Consider the following 22,747-nt stretch of genomic DNA (forward strand, 5'->3'; position numbering starts at 1 on the left):
CTCTCTCTCTCTCTCCCTCTCTCTCTCTCTCTCCTCCTCCTCCTCTTCCTCTCTCCTCTCTCTCTCTCTCTCTCCTCTCTCTCTCTCTCTCTCTCTCTCTCTCTCTCTTTCCTCTCTCTCTCTTTCTTCTCTCTCTTCTCTCTCTCTCTCTTTCTCTCTTTTCTCTCTGTCTTCTCTGTCTCTGTCTCCTCTCTTCTCTTTCTCTCCCTCTTGTTTTCTCTCTCTCCTCTCTTTCTGTTCTCTCTCCATTTCTCTTCTGTCTCTCCCCCCCCTCCTCTCTCTCTCCTTCCTCCTTCTGATCTCTCCTCTTTTCTCTCTCTCCTCTCTCAGCAGCTGAGGAAGCCTTGGGTTGAGAGGGATCAGAGACCCAGCTGGAGCAGAGGGGATGAGGCTCCATTGTGGAGGCTTGAAAGGCATCTGATAAGTTCAGTTCTGAGGAGACATAGAAAACTTCTGAGCAGGGAGGAAGGTGATAAAAGTTGTGCTTTGGGAAGATGGATATGAGTGTGAGGAGCACGATGCTGGATGGTTTGGAGGAAGAATACAGGCTGGGGCCACTCAGAGGCTGGCAGGCCTGCATGCCCTCATGGCTCCCTCTTCCTTAGCACCCTCTCTGAGCCCCCCTCTCTCTGAGCCTGCCTCTCTGAGCCCCCTTACCTGAGGCCCCTCTTCCTCTGAGCCCCCCCTCTCTCTGAGTCCCCCTCCCTCAGCCCCCCTCTCTGAGCCCGCTTCTCTTCAAGCCTTGTCCTCTCCTCTTCTCTCGCCCAGTCCCTGGGTGGGCAGCAGCATGAGCTTTCCTCCTACTTGGTGGCTAATCGCCAGCTCTGCACCTTTAGACACTCCCTAAGGCAAAATGCCTCTTGGTTAGTGCCTGACTGAGGTCAAGGGTATGAAAATAGACCCTTTTCCTGCATATTGGGGTGGACCAGAGCCCCTCAGGGCACTTGGCTTTGTCCTCAGGAGTCCCGGTTTCTCTCTGTCTCACCCTCACCCTCCTTTCTGGCCTCTGCCTCTTTCCAATCCAGGACCAGAGCTTGGGAAACAAAGACATGGGGCTTCTGCCCCACATGGTGGGGCCTCCCGTCCTGGGTCCCAGAGGCTGCCTCTCCTAATTGCCTCTTTGGGAATGCCAAGTGTGACCTCCAGGTGGATGCCTTGGAAAGCCTGGGCACCCTGACCAGGATACCTGGATTCTCTTGCCCAGGGTCAGTGTGAGGCCCCCTCATCCCTCATCTGCCCAGGTACCCCCTCGGGGCAGTCGGCTCAGCCCGACTCTAAGATGTCTCTCTGCCACACTCACATTAACGGTGACACACCGCCAGACTGTCAAGGCTGCTGAGGGCTCAGCAAACATCACCACATCAGCAAGCCTGTGGGGCCTACAGAGTTGGGGCCCCAGCGTAGAGATGCCTAGAGAGGGTCAGTGACCTGCCCAGGCTGCACAGCCATGAGGTGTCTGAGGTGGGATTGGGTTCCCAGCCCAGCCCCCACCCACCGCCCCTCTCATGCTGGGATTCCCCAAATGCCAAGGCAAGCAGGGCGTGTGGGTCGGAATCTCAGCTCTGTCACCAGTGACCCCCCCCCACCCACCCAGGGTTTATGGAGCCTCCTGCTTGGCTGGGTGGGGAGGGCTCGAGGTGTATGAGGCACAGACCCCGCCTCATAGGATAGGATAGGAGGACAGCTGGGAGCAGTCAGAGAGGAGAGCTCGACTTCCCTGGGCCTCAGGTGCCATCCTCTGGTCCGGCCCTCTCCCCTCCCAAGTGAGGAGGCTGAGGCCTGGAGGGGTGATGTGACACAGTCATGTAGCCAGAGTGGGGGGAGCAGGGGACACTGATCATCCTGATCCCCAGGGACACTCTCAGCTCCCCGCTGAGCCCCCCCCCCCAGCTGACCAGGAGCTGGGGACCTAAGAGGAAGGCTCCTGGCAGGGAGCCCAGGCTCTGTCTTTCCTGGGCCTCCGATGGGGGTGGCATGGGGGCGCAGGGGTCAGCTGTCTATCTCCACTTGGTGCTCTGTGTGTGTGTGTGTTTATGTAAGAGACAGAGACAGAGACAGACAGAGATGCTTTAATGTGGGGAGAGTGCCCGTGCCCTCGGCCTTGAAGGACCGAATGTGGTGGGACTTCCAGAGGCAGAAGCAGAGTGTCCTGGGGGGTACCCAGCTCCCCCACTTCGTGCCTGCCCTTGCACTGAGTGCTGGATATAGATCATTGTACGCAGACTCACTCGCACGGTGACCTTGGGAGAGTCTCTTTCCTGTCCCAAGCCTCAGTTTCCCCTGGATGACCTCTGAGGTCCCAGCCGGTCCTAGAGTTACGATCCCATGACCAGCCTTTGGGAGGCGCTGTCCTCTAAGCTATCCTTGTGCTCCAAGAAGTCCGTCACAGACTGGATGCGGCCAGGACTGGCACAGAGAGAGCCCCTTCCCCAGAGAATGGGAATAGGGAGTGGTGGTGGCTGGGAGTGGGGCGATGGGGCATCCCCAAAATGGCTGCCGGCTGTGGGGTACGATGGACAGAAGCCGAGGGCTGGAGGTAAAGGGCCCGTGTTCAAATCCTGCCAGAGAGAGATGCTTGTTAGCTGGATGACCTTGGCTAGATCCCTTCCTTTTGTGAGAGGAGGTTGCCTAATACCCCATGGCCTCTGAGCAAAACGAGACCCTTCGCTTCCTCAAGCCTCCCAGTTGGCCCCCACAGACCACAGGTGTTAGGGCTCTGGTTTCCCAGGTGAGGAGACCGAGGCAGAGCAAGCTGGCTGCTTGCCCAGCAGCCTGACCTCTCTCACCAGGACGCTCGGGGTTCAACCCTGGACCCCCTCGGAGGGAGGGGCTGGGCCAAAATACAATCACCCGTCCACGGTCACATGTCTGGGGGCACCAGGCCCTTTGCTGGCTACTGAGAGGAGGACTACCTGGTGGGGACGTGGCTCATGCAAAGACACCGAGGTGGGAGAGGACAACAGGAAACTGGCAAGGGCCTGGTTTGGCTGGAGCTGTGAGATGGGAAGCCAGAAAGGCAGGGCCGACGAGATGAACCTGGTCTGCAGCTCCAGCTTCCAGCCCCGGGAGGGGCCGCGTTCGGCACGACCTTGGCCCCACTTTGCAGCCCGCTGCCTGGCAGCCTCGGGGGAGAGTCAGGTCTGAGCCCCAGCTGGTATGGCTGCCTCCTTCCCAGGCTGCCCATGGCGGTCTGGTCACTTCCCCCCACAGCAGCTCCCCCTCCGCCCCGCCCCAGGTGCCAGCGCACTCTTTCTTGTTCCTTGGGGGTCAGCAGTGCCAGGACTTGTCGGCTGGGGGCCAGCCGCGCCAGCGTCTCTGACCCAGCGTGAACCTCTGGGCACAGCGGCTGGGGGATGTCGGTTGAGATTTCACGTCAGCACCTCAGGGCAAAGATGCTGAGCCAAGCGTTCCCAGGCGTGCCAGGGGAGCACGATGAGGGGGGCTCGCCTGTGCAGCTTCCCGGGCGGGGCTTGGTCCTCTCCCCCCCCCCCCCAGGGAAGGGGGCCAAGGGGACGGCTGTCTGCCCGGCTGGCTCCGCAGCTGCTCGGGCATCGGGATGTCTGCGAGGCTGGGCTGGGCAGGGGCGGGGGAGGAGGGCAAGGCAGAGGGCACAGCCCCGTGTGGGGAGGGGCAGAGCCCGGGGTCCGAGGCGCTGACAGGTTTCCGGGAGGATTCCGCTTACCCTTTGACACCCAGTGATTTCCTTTCCCTAATGGGTGCCCGTAACTCTCCTTAATTGAAGGAACAGAAACCAAAGGGCAGCAGGTGGAGGTTTAATTTGGGAAGCGGGCAGGGCAGGGCAGGCAGCCTGAGAGAATTTGCTCCGTTATTTATCCAAGGGTTCTCTGATTAACCCCCAAAGGAAAGGCGGGTCAGAGCCGGATGCCTGCGTGTGTGTGAGCTCGAGGGCTCTGGCCAACACGCACGTATGCACGCATGCACATATGCACACACATAATATACACATATTACACATGCACACGCACATACGCATGATGTACAGCCACTTACACATATACACACAGGCACACACAGGCAAGATACAGGCATACACACGTACTACACACACAACACACACATGCCCATGCACACAATGCACTTACACACACATGCACACACACACACACGTAGGTACACATACAGTGCACATACACATGCACACACCTGCACATACACACATACAATGCACGTACACAAGATACACACACACATATATACACATGCACACACATAATATACAGATATGCACATAATACACACAGTGCACATATACACACATGCACACACATACATACACAGACAGACTCCACACATGTACACACATGCACACACAATACACATGCACATGCATGTGTGCATAATATACAGACACATGCACACATGCAATATACAGACACACACATACAATGTACACATCACGTGCACACAGATACACACATACGTATATGTACACATGCACACACAACATACAGATGCGCACATGCACATGCACGTATACACATATGCACACATGCAATATATAGACACATGCACATGCGTATATGCACATGAGTACATAGACACACAGACAATGCACATATATACACACAAACATACACACAGATACACACATGTGTATATGCACACATGCACACACAATATACAGTCATATACACACACACACACACACACACACACACACACGGCTCTGCCCAGCCCTGCCTGTGCTGCCCTTCCTTTGCCCCTCTGCCTTTCAGCTTCCTTCGGAGCTCAGCTCAGGGGTCCCCTGCACTGCGAGCCCTCTGGTGATTCCCTGCCCACACTAGGCTGTTTCCCTCCCTGAAATCAGCTCACGTTTTCTTTGTGTGTCTTTTAGATCTACTTCTACAGGTCTCCACCTACAGAACATAAGCATTGAGGGAAAGGCCTTTCCTCTTTTCTTTGCACCGCTAGTGCCTGGCGCACAGTGGGTGCTCAGTCAATGTGTGCCGATGGGTTGGAAGTTTCTTTTGGGGTGTTGTGACAGGTCCCTGGGAGACGTGACCCTGAGGGGCCAAGGGCAGGCAGAATGTGACCGCCCCAGTTCTGTTCCTTTCTCCTCTGAATCGTTCCAGGGCTGTGGGGGCTGGTGAACAATGCGGGCGTCTCTACCTTCGGCGAGGTGGAGTTCACCGGCATGGAGACCTACAAGGAGGTCGCCAAGGTGAACTTGTGGGGAACAGTCCAGACAACCAAGGCTTCCCTCCCACTCCTGCGAAGGGCCAGAGGTAAGCACGGCTCCTTCCCAGTCAGCGGGCACTTGATCAGTGGGCATTACAGAGGTGTGTCCCACTGGCCCCCCAGTCCTCAGGCCCAGAGGAGCTGAGATTGACACCCCAAAACCAACAGCCTCACCTCAGAGTAGAGGAAGTGAGCTGCCCAGGGAAGAAATAGGTGGGTGGATTTGAACCCAGGTCTCCTGATCTTTCCACCATAGCAGCTCCTTCTCTATAGGACAGGGGTCAGACAGTGGCTGGGGGGAGGGCCAGCAGGAAGTCAGGAGAATACCAAGATGGCCACACGGTGCCTGCTCTGGCCTCATTGGCCACAGGGTTTAAAGCCGCAATCCCCCAACATGCTGATGACCTCAGAGTCCAGGTCTGATTGAACCACCCTGCTCAGGAAGGGTCAGGAGCTTTTCGCTGCCTCCAGGAACCAGCTCGCTCTAGTCAGGCTCTTCCCTGTCCTTCCAGACTGATCCATCATGCCTTCCCAGGCACCCCCTCTGGTAGTGGTGCTCACTCTGCAGGTTCGAGGGGTCCCCAAAGTCTTGGTGTGGCTGAAGCTTTTAAAGACCTTTCAGCTGCACGAAGACTTTGGGGACACCCTGGACTTTGCCTGTGCTTCTCTGTCCATGGTACCATTTACCAGCTCCTCCTCTGGCTTGAGACAACCTCCAGGGAATTGGGGGGGGGGGTGAGGAAGAAGGGGTGGACAGGAGCGGGAATCTGTTCTTAACTGGCAGGAATCCTGGCCCTTCTGACCCTAGTCAATAGGGACACTAAGTGTGTGTGTGTGTGTGTGTGTGTGTGTGTGTGTGTGTGTGTGTGCATCCATCTATCTATCCACCTGTCTTCTATCATCTATCTATCCATCCATCCATCCATCCATCTATCTATCCATTTACCATTTATCTATTCATCCCTCCATCTAGCTAGCTATCCATCTATCAATCACTCTCTCCAGCCATCCAGCCATCTCTCTATTTGCCCATTTATCATCTCTCTCTCTCCATCCATCCATCCATCCATCACTTCACCCATTCCTTCATCCATCTATATTTCAGTTTCTTCATCCATCCATCCATCCATCATCCTTCTATCTGCCTGTATCTCTGTCTATACATCTACCCACTCATCCTCCTTTCTTAGTTGCCCAACTTCAGCACCACACCCATTTGTTAAGGGCCTCCTATGTACAGGCCACTCTCCCGAGTGGACAAGATGAAAAACAGTCCTTGTCTCCATGGAGCTAATGTGTAGCAAGCTTGGGGGCAGAATAGGACACATAACACACTAAATATAATGCCAGGCCAGGTAGCTCCCACCGGAGCATTCTAGAGTGTGAGAGGAGAGGGTGGGAGGAGGAGGTGGCCCCTGACCTGGGCTTTGTTGAAGGTCAAGAAGGTTTCTGCGGAGTGCGAAGAAGGAGGGAGAGAATCCCAGAGCAGAAGAGCAGTGTGTGTAGGACAGAGAAAGGCAAGCCCAGGCCAGCTGAGCTGGAGTGGAGAAGGGGACTCATGGAGGAGATGAGGGCCAGACTGGGCAGGAGGGACCTCCTGTGCCAAGTGGAAGGTTGTCAATTTTACTGCTGGAGGTGATTGAGCAAAGGAGTGTCTCATGAAGACTTGTGCTTAGGAAGGTGACAAGTGGCTGCTGAGGAGAGGATGGACTGGGGGAAAGAAAAGTGCCAGAATCAGGTTGTCTGAGAGACTTCTGATCCCCCTGGGGAGAGGCAAGGGAAGGGATGCCAGTGAAAGACGGCAGGTGTACCAGATCAATAAGACTTGGTTGGGTGGAGGGTGAGAAACTGAAGGGTTTAGGGTGAGGCTGAGCCTGGGGGCCTCAATGGGAATGGCCACCCCCCAGATGAAGCAGCCTTCTAAGAAGGAGCAATGAGTCTGGGGTCTGAGGACTGGGGCATGAGCCCAGGTCTGACACTTGTTCCTGTGATGCCCTGGGCAGGTTTCTCCCCCTTTCTGGCTCTCAGTTGCCCTGGCAAAATGAGGGGGTTGGGCTGGGTGATTCAGATCCTCTCTTAGATCCCTTGAAGGCCCCTTCCTGGAAGCTGTGCTGCCCTGGGTCTCCCTCCCTTGTAAGCGGCCCAGGGTCCCTTAGGACTAGAGGAAGGCCGAGGAGTCCTGGGCCTGATCTCTCCTGGCTCTGGGACCCCAGGCTGCCCCGGAAGGGGGGTTCAGGCCCTCTCTGAAGGCAGACGTCCTATCGGCCGCCAGGCCTTGTTGAGGGCTGGGGAGGTAGGGGGCACCTGAGGAGCTCGCCAGCCCAGCCTTGACTTGACCACGAAGCCTCCCCCAGGGGTCGTTTGGCCTCAGGCTGAAGCCCTGGAGGGTGGGGGTGTGCACCGTGCCCTCAGGCCGCCCACCCCACTTCGGAGGGGCCGAGGAAGCCCCCGGGCTCTGCCACCGCAGCCGTCTTCCCCCGCGGCGGCGGCAGCGGTGGGCGCCCGTGAGCCGGTGGGCATCCTCTCCGCAGGCCGGATCGTCAACATCAGCAGCATGCTGGGCAGAATGGCCAGCGCTGCCCGCTCCACCTACTGCACCACCAAGTTCGGGGTGGAGGCCTTCTCCGACTGCCTCCGCTACGAGATGTACCCGCTGGGCGTCAAGGTCAGTGTGGTGGAGCCCGGCAATTTCATCTCGGCCACCGAACTGTACAGGCCCGAGCGCATCCGGGCCATCGCCGAGGAGATGTGGAACAACCTGCCCGAGGTGGTGTGCAAGGACTACGGCCGCCAGCACTTCGACGAGAAGATCAGTAACATCGAGCAGTACTGCAGCAGCGCGTCTACCGACACCACGCCCGTCACAGAGGCCGTGAACCACGCCCTGACGTCCAAGACCCCCTACACCCGCTACCACCCCATGGACTACTACTGGTGGCTGCGGATGCAGATCACGACCCACACCCCGGGGCCTTCTCAGACATGATCTACGCCCACTGAGGGCCCGGGCCGGGCCTGGCCACTGCCAAGTATAGCCTTTGGTAGCTTCCCTGCCTCTGCCCTGTCTTTGCCTGGGGGCCGGCCCGGCTTAGAGCCCGGGGTCTGGGCGCGGGGAGGGCGGACCAGGCCGGTCCGGGACGGGCGGGCGAGCAGAGAGAAGCCCCGAACACGTCCTGTGGACAGCCCCGAGCCACAGAGATCCGGCTCCTGGGACATCAGCTGCTGGGGGACTCGTCCGTCCATCCACTCACTCATGTATTCAGTTTGGCAAGGGCCTACCGCCTGCAGCAGCGCCGAGCTGGGCCCGGCCCAAAGGGAAAGAATCCCTTTCACTCTTGCACTCTCTGCCTTCATGTGACTAATGGAGAGCTGTCCTGGGTGAGCCCTGGTAGATGTCAGAGCACAGTCATTTCGACTTCGATCCTCTGTCTCTCCTTCCTCTCCGTTCCCTCTTCCTCCCCTCCCTTCTCCTCTCTCTCTCCCCTCCCTCCCTCCTTCTCCCTGTGTGTGTCTATCTCTCTGTCTCTGTCTCTCTCTGTCTCTGTGTCTCCTTGTCTCTTTATGTCTCTGTCTCTCTGTCTCTGTCTCTCTCTGTGTCTCTGTCTCTGTCTGTGTCTCTCTGTCTCTATGTCTCTCCCTGTCTCTCTGTCTCTCTGTGTCTCTCTGTGTCTTTATGTCTCTGTCTGTCTGTCTCTCTCTGTGTCTCTGTCTCTGTCTCTCCCTGTCTCTCTGTCTCTCTCTGTCTCTCTCTGTGCCTCTGTCTGTCTGTCTCTCCCTCCCTCTGTCTCTCTCTCTCTCTCTCTCTCTCTCTCTCTCTCTCTCTCTCTCTCTCATCCAGCACTGGATGTCTGATTTAGCAGGTAGGCCTTTCGTGGAGGCTCAGCTGCGGAGAGCCCAGTGCCCAGCTCTCTGCTGTCTGTTTATCCATCTCTTGTAGATTCCTTCTGAGGCTGAGAGGTAATCCAAAGGTAAGGGTGGGGAGGGCAGTTGTCAGGAGTTTGGTGGAAGGCATGCACCTGCCCCAGGGCTCCTTTGTGGCTAGGCCAGGGCTAGAGGGAAATTAATTTGGTTTTGTGCCACCCAGAGCAATAACCTCCTCATGCATCCTAGCAGGGCTATGGAGCTGGGCATCTGTGCTCACCACACACTCTTGTACCTCTGGGGATGGGGAGATCACTACCTCCATGATTACACGAATCTAGAAGGTTCTCTCTTCCTTCCCTGGAGCCTGTGCTCACGTCCTGGGCCTCCCGCAGAGCCCTGCTAGGTCTGCCCTCCAGAAGCCCTCCTCATCCCGTTGTTTTCAGTAGCATTAATTTTCCTTGTGTCTGGCTTACCCAACTCTCCAGCTGCCTTGGGCCTGAAGGCTCAGTCTCAGGCTGGGGCACTGTGACCAGGGGACTGTGGCAGGTTGGAGACCCACACAGCTGGCCCCATCTGGGGTCCTTATCTGTGACCGGGCCCCCACAAGGGATCCCCCTGTGCCAGCCAGGGGCATTGGATTCCACTTGTCAGCTAAATATCTCAGTGGGGGAAATGCCTAGCCTAGCCTGGACAGCCAGCCTGTCTGTCTCCTTTCCTGCTCCTTCATGGAGGGCTCTGGCACCATCCCCCCCCACCCAGGACAGTCCTGAGCTTCAGGGCAATTCCAGGCCCTTCTGAGGCTCCTCTGCCCTCCTGAGATTGGTGCCCAGCCCTGCCCTCGGGGCACTGGGTTAGGGGTGAGCTGGGGCTCTCCCACTTCAAGCCACATCTCAGCTCTACTGATGGCCACCAAGGCTGGCCAAGAGGAGGAGGCTGGTCCTCCAGCTGTTTTGGAGCCCAGGATCTGAACCTCACCTCTGTCTCTGCCTCCTACTGCCCACAAGTTTCTTCTTCCCAAGGCCTAGCGGCAGCAGTAGAATGGAAGGACAAAGTCAGGCTCTGTACCTGGAATGAATGGGGCATCCACCCTGCTGCTGGGAGGGCTTGCACCCAGGCACCACTGAGTTGGGCCTTCCTGACATTCAGCTCCCCAGCCCCTCTCATCCTCTCTGCCTGGAGACAGTGGTGCCTCCTGGCCCTGAGTGCCAGGAGCGGTGCTAGGCTGGGGGCAGGCAGGCAGGCAGAGGGTCACTATGCCCAGGCCGCCTCCTGTGATTCTGGCCCTGCTGCCACTGACCGAGGTGGAGGGACAGGAGGAGCCCCGATTTTGCCCTTGAGGCAAGACCCCAGGGCTCCCCAAGCTGGAGTCTTGCCTCCAGCCCTCAAAGGTCCTTCTGTGTCCTCCCAAGAGAATCCTAACTCGGGCAGCCTTGAAGGCAGTAATTCAGGAAGTGTAATTAAAGGCATGATTGAATGAAGGGAAATGGATGTGGCCTCTTGAGAGCTGCGTTAGTGGGTCAGTGGGTCGGTGTGGGCTGGGCCAGCAAGTGAAAGAAGAGGAGGAGGGAAAGGGGAGGATCAGGAAGAGGGAGGAGGCTGGCTCCAGGGTTCCGCCCCCCCCCCCCAGCCTTTGCCAGGGCTGCTGATCAGGAAGCTTGGAGACCCTCCGTTGTTGAAAGCCAGATCTTTCCTGAGGCCCCCCACTTAGGAAGGAGCCAGAGCTGCTCTTGAGAGGTGGGGGAGCAGGACCCTGCAGCAACGCGAGTCCTCCCTCGCCCAGAGCCTGGTCTCTGGCATGTCATAAAGAGCCTCAGGTGTGGACTCTGAGGCCCCAGCTTTGGCGAGCTCCAAAACCAGTGTGCCAAGGAGGGAGAGAGGGGATGGTGCCCATGGCCGCGGCAGCCCAGGCTCGGTGCCCAGGCTAAGCAGGCTCCATCTGGTGGTGTCCCCCGAGGCCCCTTCTTCCAGGGAAGATGGCCCCCTCCCTCCACAGTGATGACAGGGTGCATGCATGCACACGCACACATGTGGTGCATATACATGCATGTGTGCATACATGCACATTTACGTATGGTATGATGCATCCATACACACAGATCTGTATGTGAATGTGCACTCACACAATGCGCACACACGCACCTACACATACACACATACATGTACACGCATTCATACACACCTATACATACACCTCACAATAAACACACTGCAACACATACCCACACACACCCACACATGCGCATACATGCACGCATATATGTACATGTGCACACACTGTCCTGATTCTTCCTGGGGACACCATATATTAGAGTTAGAAGACTAAGAGTCAGACTGGCTGAGTGACATTGGACATGGCCTCTTGAGCCTCAGTTTCTTCATTTGTAAAATGGGGTAACGACTTGTGTTCCCTCACTCACATCTGAGGTTGTGAGCACCCAGCAGTGCTAAAGGGCTCCATGAGGCTCTCTGGAGGGCATCTGAGAAGGCATGGCATCATCGACCTTGACCTGGAGGTGAGGAGAGGAGACTGAGGCGCAGAGAGGGTGAGTGACTGGGCCAGAGTCACACAGCTCATGCTGGCTGAGCTGGGAGCCGATCCCCCATCTTCTGAATGCCGCTCTTGCATCCTTCCCAGCATGCCTTGTTGTACGGCCATGAGCTGTTATTGTTACTGACTGACTCATCCTGCCAACAGCTCCTGTAATGGGGGGCGGCATGCAGCCTCAGTGAAGGAGGAAAGGACCCCCTCCCCGGGGAGTCTGTGACCTCACCCGCATTGAATGGGGGGGCAGCAGCACCGTGAGGGGAGAGCCCAGAACGTGGGCTGGGATGGGGGTCCTGGGTTCCTCTGGCCTGGGGAGAGAAGGGCTGGGCCAGGCTGGGGGTGAGGTGGGGGCTGAATAAAGCCGGAGAACAAGGGGGTTTCAGGGATGTCAGGCATGAAGGAATGGCACTTCCTACCCAGTGGCCTCTGAGATGCTCTTGTTGGCATAGCAACAGCCAGAGCCTCCTCCTCCCCCTCCTCCTCCTCCCCTTCCACCCCCTCCCTCCTCCCCCCCCCCCTCCCCCCCCCCCCCCCTCCTCCTCCCCCTCCCCCTCCTCCCCCTAACCCTAACCCTCCTAGAATCCCCATCCACCTTTAGGACCTCCTGAAGGAGGCCTTCCTTCCCTGCTTCCTGCAGCTATGCCTTCCCCCGACCCAAATCATCTTGTACCTGCTTCTATACGCACATGTCCCTTATGTACACACACGTACACATGTGTGTGTTTGTGTCCTTCTCGTCTCCCCCAAGACGAGGCGAGTCCATTGAGGGCAGAGGCTGAGGTCTCTATGTATCCTCAACACCACACAAGGCACACAGCAGGGGCTTAATAAATGCTTGTTGATTGACTGCCTGAGTCAGGGAGAACCACAGAGTTGGAGTTGGAAGGGAGCTCATCTGGTCTTTCCATTTTACAGATGGGGAAACTGAGGCCCAGAGAGGCAAAGGGAATTCCTCAAGGTCAAATAGTCAGGATTAGAACTCGGGCCTCCACGTTTGATAGATGAGCCCTCAGCTGGGAAGGGGAGTGACTCCCATCATGGGCTTCACTGTGTGACTGGTCAGGAGCCCCAGTTGGGATGCCAACGGAGTGCCCTCCCCCATCCTCTGAACTGAGGCAATGAAAGAGAAAGGGGGAGGATGGGGGAGGGGAAGAGGGGGAGAGAGAGAGACAGAGAGAGACAGAGAGGAGAAAGAGAGACAGAGAGAGACAGAGAGAGACAGAGAGAGACAGAGACAGAGAGACAGAGAGAGACAGAGAGAGACAGAGACAGAGAGACAGAGAGAGACAGAGAGAGACAGAGAGACAGAGAGAGACAGACACAGAGAGACAGAGAGACGGAGACAGAGCACCCCCTCAGGGCCACACAGCCTCTTTCCCTCATTCAGGGTCGGTCCTGGCACCAGCATCTGAAGCCTTGGCACTAGGTCCCTCCTTTGAAGCCTCAAAACCGCTCTAGACCAGAAGCGTCAGTAGGAGGCTCCTAACAACGAAAACCAAAGGAAGACACTAGAGGGAGCTGAGACCCGAGACATCAGCAGGGCAGGAGAGCCTTTTGCATTGGAGGCCCACAGTGGTTAAGTAACAAAGTAGCAGGGGAGTGGCAGAGAGGATTTGAACCCAGGGCCTCAGAGCCTCAAATCCTCCCTTCTTCGCACTGCAGCCCGGGACCCTTCCAGAAGGGCTCTGAAGGCCCCCACCGCTCCAAGTTCGCCCCTCTCTTCATCGAATTTGTCGGCTTTTCTGCTCCCTCCATCCCTCACCGATCAATTGTCTCATTCTGTCCAAAGTAAGGGGACTTTAGCAATGCTTTCACTAAAGGATGCGCTGATAAACATTTAACAACTGGCTTTCCAAAATAAATCTATATATATATATATATGTATATTTGTTGTTGTTCTTACGTCCGACTCTTCCTGACACCATTTGGGGTTTTCTTGGCAGAGATACTAGAGTGGTCGGCCTTTTCCTTCCCCAGCTCATTTGACAGATGGGGAAACTGAGGCAAACAGGGTGAAGTGACTCGCTCAGGGTCACCCAGCTGGTAAGTGTCTGAGGCTGGATTTGAACTCAGGAAGAGCCTTCCTGACTCCAGGCCTGGTGCTCTGTGCACTATGGAGCTCTCCTAGCTGCCCCAATAGTTTAATCTGAATTATTCACATTTCCTCTAACCCTTTCTTATGTCTACAGACAGTCCACAAAACAATAAACCAAGCCGTGACTGGTCGTGCTTGGTTACTTCCAACGTGCGAATGGTGCCCCTGAAGACACACGGAAGGCTCTCAGAAACAGGTCCGCTCCGGCTTCGGCCCCCACCCCCGCTTCCAGCCCTTGGCCCTCAGCCGGCACCCTGCGGTCACAGTCAGTCAGTGAATAAGCACCCACTATGTGCCAGGCGCTGTGCTAAGCGCTAGGGGTACAAAAAGAGGCCCAAGACGGTCCCTACCCTCAGGGAGCTCGCAGTCTAAGGGGGGAGGGGACCGCTCCAGGACAAGGGGGCGTACCGGAGAGAGGGAGCAGAGGGGAAATCGACAAGCCCTGGCACCATATTGGATCTGGAGGGTGAGAGAGTGGGGAGTCCAGGATGACTCCTAGGTTGGGAGCCCGAGGGACTGGGAGGTTGGAAAAGGGAAGACGTGAGGGGGTTGGGGGAAAACGCAAGGCGCTCTGCTCGGAAGTTGAGTTTCATGTCCACCGGACGTCCAGTTTGAGATGTGTGAGAGGCAGCTGGAGATGGGAGCCTGGAGGTCAGCAGAGAGCCTGGGCCAGGGAAGGGAGATTTGAGGGTCATCAGCAGAGAAAGGGTCATTAAATCCATCGAGCTCCACGCTGAAGTGGCATCGGGGTCAAGGTACAGAGAGTCCCACTGAGGCCAACCAGGCCGACGTGAGCCTGGAAAGTTCTCCCACAGCTCAGTCACTGAGAGTCGGTAGGTTGGTCTGTGGAGTGGGGCTGTCTCTGAATCTGCACGCCGCACGGTTCTGTGGAGCTCCCGCAATTCTGCTTGACTCATAGAGCACAGCGCCTTCTCTGATGCGGGCACGCCATGCCGGGCAGCCCTGTGCCAGCGTCTCAGGACAGAGCCCTGACAGACCCTACGGTGAGAGAGTTGGACCCAGAGGAAATCCAGCTAAGGAGACCGAGGACGGGTCAGCTAAGGAGGAGGAGAAGCAGGGACAGGAGAGCCCCCAAAGCCAAGGAGATGACAGCGTCCGAGGCTGCGGGAAGGCCGAGGAGAATGAGGACTGAGGAAAGGTCGTTGGATTTGGTGATGGAGAGACCGTTGGTAACTTTGGTGGAGAGATGAGGTCAGAAGCCAGACTGTACAGGTTAAGCAGAGGGAGAGGACGGACCGCAGACGGGCCCAGTGCAGAGGAGGGCAGCCACAAAGGGCAGACAGAGACAGGACAATAGCGGGTATGAAAAGATCCGAGAGAGGGTTTGATCAGCATGGGGGAGCAGCCAGCGGAGGGAGAGATGTAAGGGAAGTGAACGTGGGGCTGACGGGTGGGGGGCGATCTGCTGGAGGAGACGCGACATGGGGATCACTTGTGCAGGCGGAGGCTGGCCTTGGTAGGGAGTGAGGCCGCTTCAGCCTGTGAGTCAGGCGGGGAGGAGAGGGGGAGGAAGTGATGGGAGATGAGGCCTCTTCTCTCACTGAACTGGCCTTGGGCACATGCCCAGACCACCTAAGATGGAGGCACCCAAGTAGAAGATGCCAGGGACCGGGTCCTGGGAGGAGGTGTCCTGGATGTCCCTTCTAGAAGCCTCTCCATTGGCTGGTGGAAGGAACTGCCAGGTCTCAGACCACCAGACTCTCTCTGTTTCTCAGTCTGTCTCTGTCTCTGTGTGTGTGTGTGTGTGTGTGTGTGTGTGTGTGTGTGTGTGTGTGTGTGTCTGTCTCTCTGTTTCTCTGTCTCTGTGTGTGTGTGTGTGTGTGCGTCTCTCTCTGTCTCTGTCTCCGTCTCTGTTTCTTTCTCTCTGTCTTTGTCTCTCTGTCTCTCTGTTTTCTCTGTCTCTCTCTGTCTCTGTTTCTGTGAGGGTGTCTGTGTGTCTGTCTCAGTCTGTCTTTCTGTCTCTCTCTGTGTTTTTTTCTCTCTCTCTCTGTTTCTGTGTGTCTGTGTGTCTCTGTCGGTCTGTCTTTCTCTCTGTGTCTCTCTGTGTCTCTCTGTGTCAGTCTTCCCTGAGGGGTACCATGTAATAAGCTGGGTAAAGAAGGGTCACTTTCCCCCTCCCTTGGGCCTTGTGGCCCTATGAAATGCGCTCAGGTTCTCATCTTGCTTTGTTCGTCCCTTTTCAGCTCTAAGGACCTGAGCTGCAGCCCCGCACCTGCCTTCACCCCTGCCAGCTTCCTGATGGCCCTGAGAGGCCTGTGTGATGGACGTCTTATCCCCATTTACCCATGAGGCAGCTGAGGCTCAGAGAGAAAGAGACTTGCCCAAGGTCACACAGCTAATACATGGGAGAGCCAGGATCCTGCCAGGCTATGCCAGGGGAACAGAGCTCAGCTCAGCAGGTGGGCAGAACTGGAGAGGAACAGTCCGCTGCCCGCAGGGGGCTGACCCCACGTGGCCTGGCTCAGGACGCCACCTACTAACAGGGTACCCCTGCTGATGGAGAATCCCAGCCCTGGCATCAGGGGACACAGAATCTAATCCCGCCTTGAACACTCGCTGGCTCTATGACTTGGTGCGGGTCGGTTCTGACCGTCTCTAAATGTCTGTGACTCAGTGGTCTCCCTCTGCGCTGGGAAGTCTCAGAAGGGCTGGGAACGAGGGCTGCTCCCGGGCCGAGGCCTTGCACACAGAAGGGATTAGGGAGGGTTTGGAGGGACCTGTGAGGAGAGCAGGGACGCCAGGGGCCGGGCCCTGGGCTTAGGGGGCCTCCTGGGGCCATGGGGAGAGTTCGTGGAAGGCCCAGCCACCTGGGTGGCTCCTCCCGAGGAGGGCAGAGGGGAGTCCATAGACACAAGAGGCGTGGGCTGGGATTCGCACGGCGGAGGGCAGTGCCCCTTCTGCTGAGATTGTTGGGGTAGGAAGGATCATTCTGGTCCAAACCCCTGGCTGACAGAGTCACACCCAGAAGGAAGAGTCAGGGCAGGGGAGGGAACATAAACAGCAGCTGCTGACCCCAGGCCTCAGGCCCAGAGCCCAGCCTGGCACCAAACAGTGCCCACTCTCACTGGCTCTCTCAGTTTCAGCTCAGCCCTGCTCCCATTCTTGCCCCAGAGAAAGGCTGCCTTGTCTCCCCCCAGCACCCACCTCATGCTGACTCAGCACGGCTCTGGGGCAGCCCTGCATCGGGTAGGGGGCAGGAGCCCTGGCCCAGGCAGCCGCTTACTGGGAAAAACCTTGCCCCCAAACCACGGCCCAGCTCCTCCAGCTCCCCGTGCTTCTGGGGTCTTCCAGGGAGCCTATGGGGCCTGGCAGAGAGGTGCCAACGTGGGGTCCCTAAGGTCCCCTCAGCCTTGGCCAGGCAGACCAGCGGCCACAGTCTAGTACCCTGGGGGGCCCAGACCCCTCCTATCTCCTTCTCCTTCTTGTCTGGCCCCAAGAAGCTTTCTGATCAATCTCGAAACCCCAGAAGCGCCAACCCACACCCATCCTTGGGGATGTCCAAAGAGAGCCTTGGGTCTCTCTCTTGCTGGCCCCTGAGGAAGCCAGAAGCTCGGTGCAGGCAAAGCTCTGAACAGGGAGGCGAGAGCCAGGCTTGGGCTGCAGCCTGGCCAGAACTCACTCGGCCACTCCTGGGCCAGCAGGGGACAGTGTGGGGCAGTGAGGACCAGGGTCCAAGCTCTGCCCCGGCCAATTAGCGCCTCTGTGACCATGACTGGGGTGCTTCCTCTCTCTGGGTCTCAGTTTCCTCTTCTGTAAAATGAGTCACTTCCTACTCTGAGCTCCAGGAATTCTCAATTCACCCACCAAGACTGCCCCGAGTGAGCCATAGCGTGCTATAGCCATGGCTGAGAAGCAACCCAAAATCTGCGGATGTGCCATGCACAGTGATGCCCTGGCCTGCAACAATGTGAGGGACCTGTTGTGGCCAAGATCAGGCTGCCCCTCCTTCCTGGGGCGCTATCTGCCCCTGGCATGGGATTTCCTTGGGGCTATTTCCTTGGAGTCCTCTCCTCGCATGCTCCTCCTTGTCTCTAGAATCCCCAGGTGCCATGGAGGACACGTCTGGTGAGAGAAGAAGAATTGTGTCCCTCCTTCGGAGCACACACATGTCGGAGCGATTGGCAGTTGGTCAACGAGGGCCCAGACCTTGGGCACCTGGATTTGGCCTTCCTGGTGGGCTGTGCGGGGTGCACACAGATATCCCCTGCCTGCTGCCAATCCAATGTGGTACTTGGGAGAGGCACTTTCCAGTCACAGATGACCATTTGAGCATGAGGTCCCCAAAGGACTGATGGCATCAGAGGCTGAGCCCGAGCTGGGAATGCACCCAAAAGATCCAGGTGGCCTTTGAGTGAGGAAGAAGCTACGAGCCATGGGGGCATGGGGGTGGGGGGGACAGCAGCTGCCCCATCTCCACCTGCCTGCCAAGCGTCCCTGAGCATGTGGCACCTGATTCTTCATGAAGGTTCCTTCCTGGTCTCAGGTGCACGAGTAGCTGGGGACAGAATGACCTGGCTTCAGAAGATCAGAAGAGCCATCGGAGGTCCCTTCAGCTGAAGCCAGGAGCAGCAGTGGCCAGGTCTGGTGAGGAGTCTGAACAGCGACTGCGCCAGAGGCTCGACCCACCGAGCAGTGGACCGGCCCGTCAGCTGGGCCATCAACCCTGGAGGGAGTTAGCCCCTCGGAGCAAGGGAGAGAGCTGTCCGGCTCATCTGTACTCCCCACAACAAATCTGATGTCCCCTTGCGAGGTGAAGGGAGGAGCCCAATCTCTCCAGAAAGTCTGGGTGGAGGGAGGAGGAGGAGGAGCGCCCCTCTCCACCTGGGACATTGTTGCACGCCTCCTGCTGTCATTCTGAGCCCACTCTCCCTTCGGCTTGGGGGATGTAACTTCTGGACGCCTTATATCTTCTTAGTAAACATCCTGTTGTAAAGGCTAAGTGGTACCAGCTGGTTCAGCTGGGGGAGCATGCTAGGTGGGGGCCTTTGAGCCACGATCCCTCAGGATCCCCACCAGAGGCCTTGGGGGAGGAGTGGTCAGGAGTGGGGTTGGAGGAGTAGGAGAGGAGTGGTCAGCTGCCCTCCAGGGCCCCAGGCAGTCAGTCCAAGGGGGTTGGGAGGGGGATCCCTGAGGGGGTGCTGCATCAGTGCAGGATTGGGGGGCAGCATGAGACCCCAGGGTGTTTACTAGTCAGAGTCAGTAGTGTGACCTCGCCTTCAAAAACCTAAATGCCAGAGGTTGGGCTGCATTTAGAGCCGCCATGATAATCTACTGTCCTCTGCCCTCACCAGAAGGCTTCCTGAAAGCTGGCTCTGGCTCTGGACCCTCCACTTTAGGACGAATGCTGCTAAGCCTGGAAGAGACTAAGGGTTTAAGAAGTAGAGACGAGGAATGAGCACATGCCAGGCTTTGGGAGCAGCTTGGGTGAATGCACAGAGGTGAAGGAGGGGAGCTCTGTTCCCCTCTGAGTCCAGGAAAGAGCAAGGAGGTCGAGCTGGCTGGAACATGGAGGGCATGAGGTGGGGCTGATGGGGCCCAATCCTGGAAAGGGGGCTAGAGCCGGATGACGAAGGGCACCAATGCCAAGGGGAGGAGCTTTGACTTTGTCCAGGAGGCAGGAGGGAGCCCCCTGTGTGTTCCCGAGCAGGGGACTGACGTGGTCAGAGCCGAGTGGAAGATTGGAAAGGGACGCACTTGAGTAGGGCTGGAGCTATCGTCCAGGTGAGAGGGGATTCCCTGAACTAAGACAAGATGGTGAGAAACAGATTGAGAGGGAGCCTGCATTTTCCCCCCATTTTCTTACTTACAAGGGGTAGGGTGGGGGGACTCAGAGAATTAGGGGCTTCCCACTGGAGGCCTCTCTCTTGGGTGTGGGAGTGGCCCCTGTATGTGGGGCACCAGGGTCTCAGCCTCCTTGACCTGCCTTCAGGGCCATCTGCCTGGTCTCCACCCGACAGGAAGGTGTGCCTGACACCTTGCTGGGACTGGCCCTGGCCAAGCTCTGAACCCACAGATGGCTGCAGAGCATCACAGGACAGCCATGCATCTTCAGCTTTTTTGTTTTATGTTTTTTTACAGAGAGGGGTGCCCCTAAATGGCCCAATGGGAGTTCAAAGGCATTCCAGCCTCCCTCTTTCTCCCAGAGCCCAGTGTGATGCTGTCCACAGACTTCTCCAGCCTGCCAGGAAATGGTCATGAGCCTCTCTGGTACAGCCATGAAGGGCTAAAAAAGCCTTTGAGGGCATGTCACAGCCAGGAGGGCACTGGAAATCATGGAACCCCACCCCCTTCTTTTACATACAAGGAAGCCGAGGCCCAGAGGAGGAAAAGGACTCATCCAAGGTCACACACACAGTAAGATACAGCTAGTTAGTATAGTATGATAGTCAGGAAAACCAGAGTTCAGATCGGGCCTCCACTACTTATAACTGCATGACAAGTCACATACCCCTCAGTTTCCTCCTCTGTAAAACTGGGATAATAGTCACACCTATCTCCCAGAGTTGTTGTGAAGACAAACAAGATAAGCATGTAAGGTGCTTTGCAAACTTCAGGCTAGATGAATGCTAGTAGTAAAGATATTGAAGATGGTGGTGGTGATGATGGTGATGATGATGGTGGTGATCATTGTGGTGATGGTGATGGTGATGATGGTGATGATGATAGTGATGGTGATGATGGTGATGGTGGTGATGGTGATGGTGATGATGGTGGTGATGATGATGGTGGTGATGATTGTGGTGATGGTGATGGTGATGGTGGTGGTGATGGTAATGATGGTGGTGATGATGGTGGTGATGATGGTGATGATGATGGTGATGATGATGGTGGTGATGATTATGGTGATGGTGATGGTGATGATGATGGTGGTGATGATGATTGCAGTGATGCTGCAGAACTAGGGTTTGGACTCAAGTTCTTTGACTCCAGACACAGAATCCTCACTGTGGCACAGGTATGGGAAGTCTCCAAGGTTCCTGAGTGGACTTACCCAGGGTTGCAGGATGAGGGCAGGCAAGCAGGCAGGCCCATTCATTACCCAGAGATTTTCTCTCCTGGCCCAGGACCCTCCTCCAAGTGCTGCCTTGGAGGCCATCATCAGATGCAAATTCTTTGTCATGCCGTTACTTCCGCGGCCCAAGCTTCTCATTCCAAAAGGTCAGCTTGGCTCTGTAGGGCATGAGCCTGAAGCTCCCATTAGCTTCTGCTCAGCCTCTGACCTCCGGTCCTTAGCTCCCACTGTCTCACTTCTGGCCCCCAGTCCCATTCGTCCCAGCTGCCCTAGAAGAGAAACGCTGTGAATCTGTCTGGTTGTGGAGAGGGAGGGAGGGATGTCACTGTCAGAGGCAGGATCAGGAGGAAGCTTCTCTCTGCACCTCTCAGACAAGGCTGGAGGACCCTGCAGGACTTACATTCTAACCTACCAGACATGACATATCCCACAAGAGATGCCATGGTGCCAGGGTGGGCAGAGTCTGCTGGCATTCCAAATCCATGCCATTCTGGGGGGAGTGATTATGAGAAGTGTCACCCTGTCCCCCTCCCCTGGAGTGTCCCATGCCAGGCAGCTGCCAACCGGTGGGACGGCTCAGAGCAGGGCTTACAAGGCAGTGGGCATGAGGGGGCACTGCCAGGCTGGAGTAAGGATTCCTTCCCCCCAACTCCAGACATCTCCTCGCCTCAGGGAGCACCCCTCCCTCCCCCTGACCTCCCCTGGAAGATTCCACAGCTGATTCTGTCACCTGGTAGAACACAGAGGGCCCTTGCACCTCTGGTCTGGCCATAGCAGGCTCAGGCCAGTTAGCATGGCCAGAGCTCCTGCCCAGAGCTCCTGATCACGCCTGACTCGGAGCTGTATCTACCCTCCAGGCCTTCTCTTCCCTTCACCACGGGGAGGCCTCAAGGCAGTTGCCAGCAAGGAAGGCCTCTTCCTATGTGAAGGCCACCGGCCTGTCTGGGGTGGCCCTCAGAGCGAGCAAGAATCCCCTCCCAAGGTTCCCCGCAGGGCCCCCGGCCCTGAGTGGTGGGGCCTGCTACAGAGAGCCTGCCCAACTCCTCCAAGCCTCCAATGAACAGCATCTGCACAAAGCTTGCACCAGACCCAGCCAACAGGCCCCAGCCTCCCCTCCACAGCCTTCCCCCACACACTTATCCTCCCTGCATCTACAGAGCTCCTCCTCAGCGCCAGGCACCTTGGGGCCCTGAGGATACAGAGACGAAACAGTCTGCCCACGAGGGGCTCACGCTATTCTGATGGATGGGACAAGTGGGTAGAAAAGGAAGCCCAAAATATGAACCAAGAAAATGCCAAGTGATTTTTGGGGGGGGTGAGACACCTGGGGATCAGAAAAGGAGGGGGATAGGTAGTGACTCTGAGCTGCATCTTGAAGGAAGCTCAGAATTCCCTGCCTCAGGGAGTACATTCCAGGAGAGGGGCACAGCCTGGACAAAGGTGCAGAGGCAGGAGATGAAGTTCTATATACAGAGTACACACTGTACTTGTCAGGTTCCCATTTCTCCTCAGCCATCAACAGGCATAGACTCTCCAGGCTGCAAGAGGCCTCAGACCTCATGTAGATGAACCCCTTTATTTGGCAAGGGGGGAAACTGAGGCCTAGAGAGGGAAAGGGATTTATTTTCCTGAGGTCACCAAGGTGACCTGGAGAAGGGGGGTTTTAGTCAGGGCCTAATGGAAGCCGGGAAAGTCAGTGGTTGGAGTGGAAGAGGGAGAGCCTTCCAGGCCTGGGGGACAGCCAGAGAGAATGCCGGGAGCAGGGAGATGAAGGGTCTTGTGGCAGAGGTGCCAGGTGTCCCAGGCCAGGCACGCCCACCCCAAACAAATGCAAAGAGGGTAAGCAGAGGCCTCCACTGTCCTTTGCCCCTCTGCAGCCCCAAGCCCAGACTTTACCAGAAGCCAAGGGCTCCCTTCCTCTGGTCTCTGGGAGCCATGTGTCTCCTCCAGTCTTAGAGAGAGAGCTGTGAGGTGCTGGGGCTACAGACTTACACACACTCACACACACTCA

The 22,747-nt window shown here is 57.0% G+C and overlaps 1 protein-coding gene across 1 annotated transcript in view; it reads left to right on the plus strand.

Annotated features, from left to right (window-relative positions):
• Positions 1 to 8,213, plus strand: part of LOC114033260 (D-beta-hydroxybutyrate dehydrogenase, mitochondrial-like) — an 18,664-nt gene extending 10,451 nt beyond the window's left edge. The window contains 3 exon segments of the mRNA XM_027848706.1: positions 5,094 to 5,246; positions 7,731 to 8,165; positions 8,168 to 8,213. Coding sequence (XP_027704507.1) covers positions 5,094 to 5,246; positions 7,731 to 8,165; positions 8,168 to 8,199 — 620 coding nt within the window. The 3' untranslated portion in view covers positions 8,200 to 8,213.
• Positions 8,214 to 22,747: the final 14,534 nt, after the last annotated feature.

This window comes from Vombatus ursinus, unplaced genomic scaffold (genome assembly GCF_900497805.2).
Source record: "Vombatus ursinus unplaced genomic scaffold, bare-nosed wombat genome assembly UNPS02006874.1, whole genome shotgun sequence".
NCBI lineage: Eukaryota > Metazoa > Chordata > Mammalia > Diprotodontia > Vombatidae > Vombatus > Vombatus ursinus.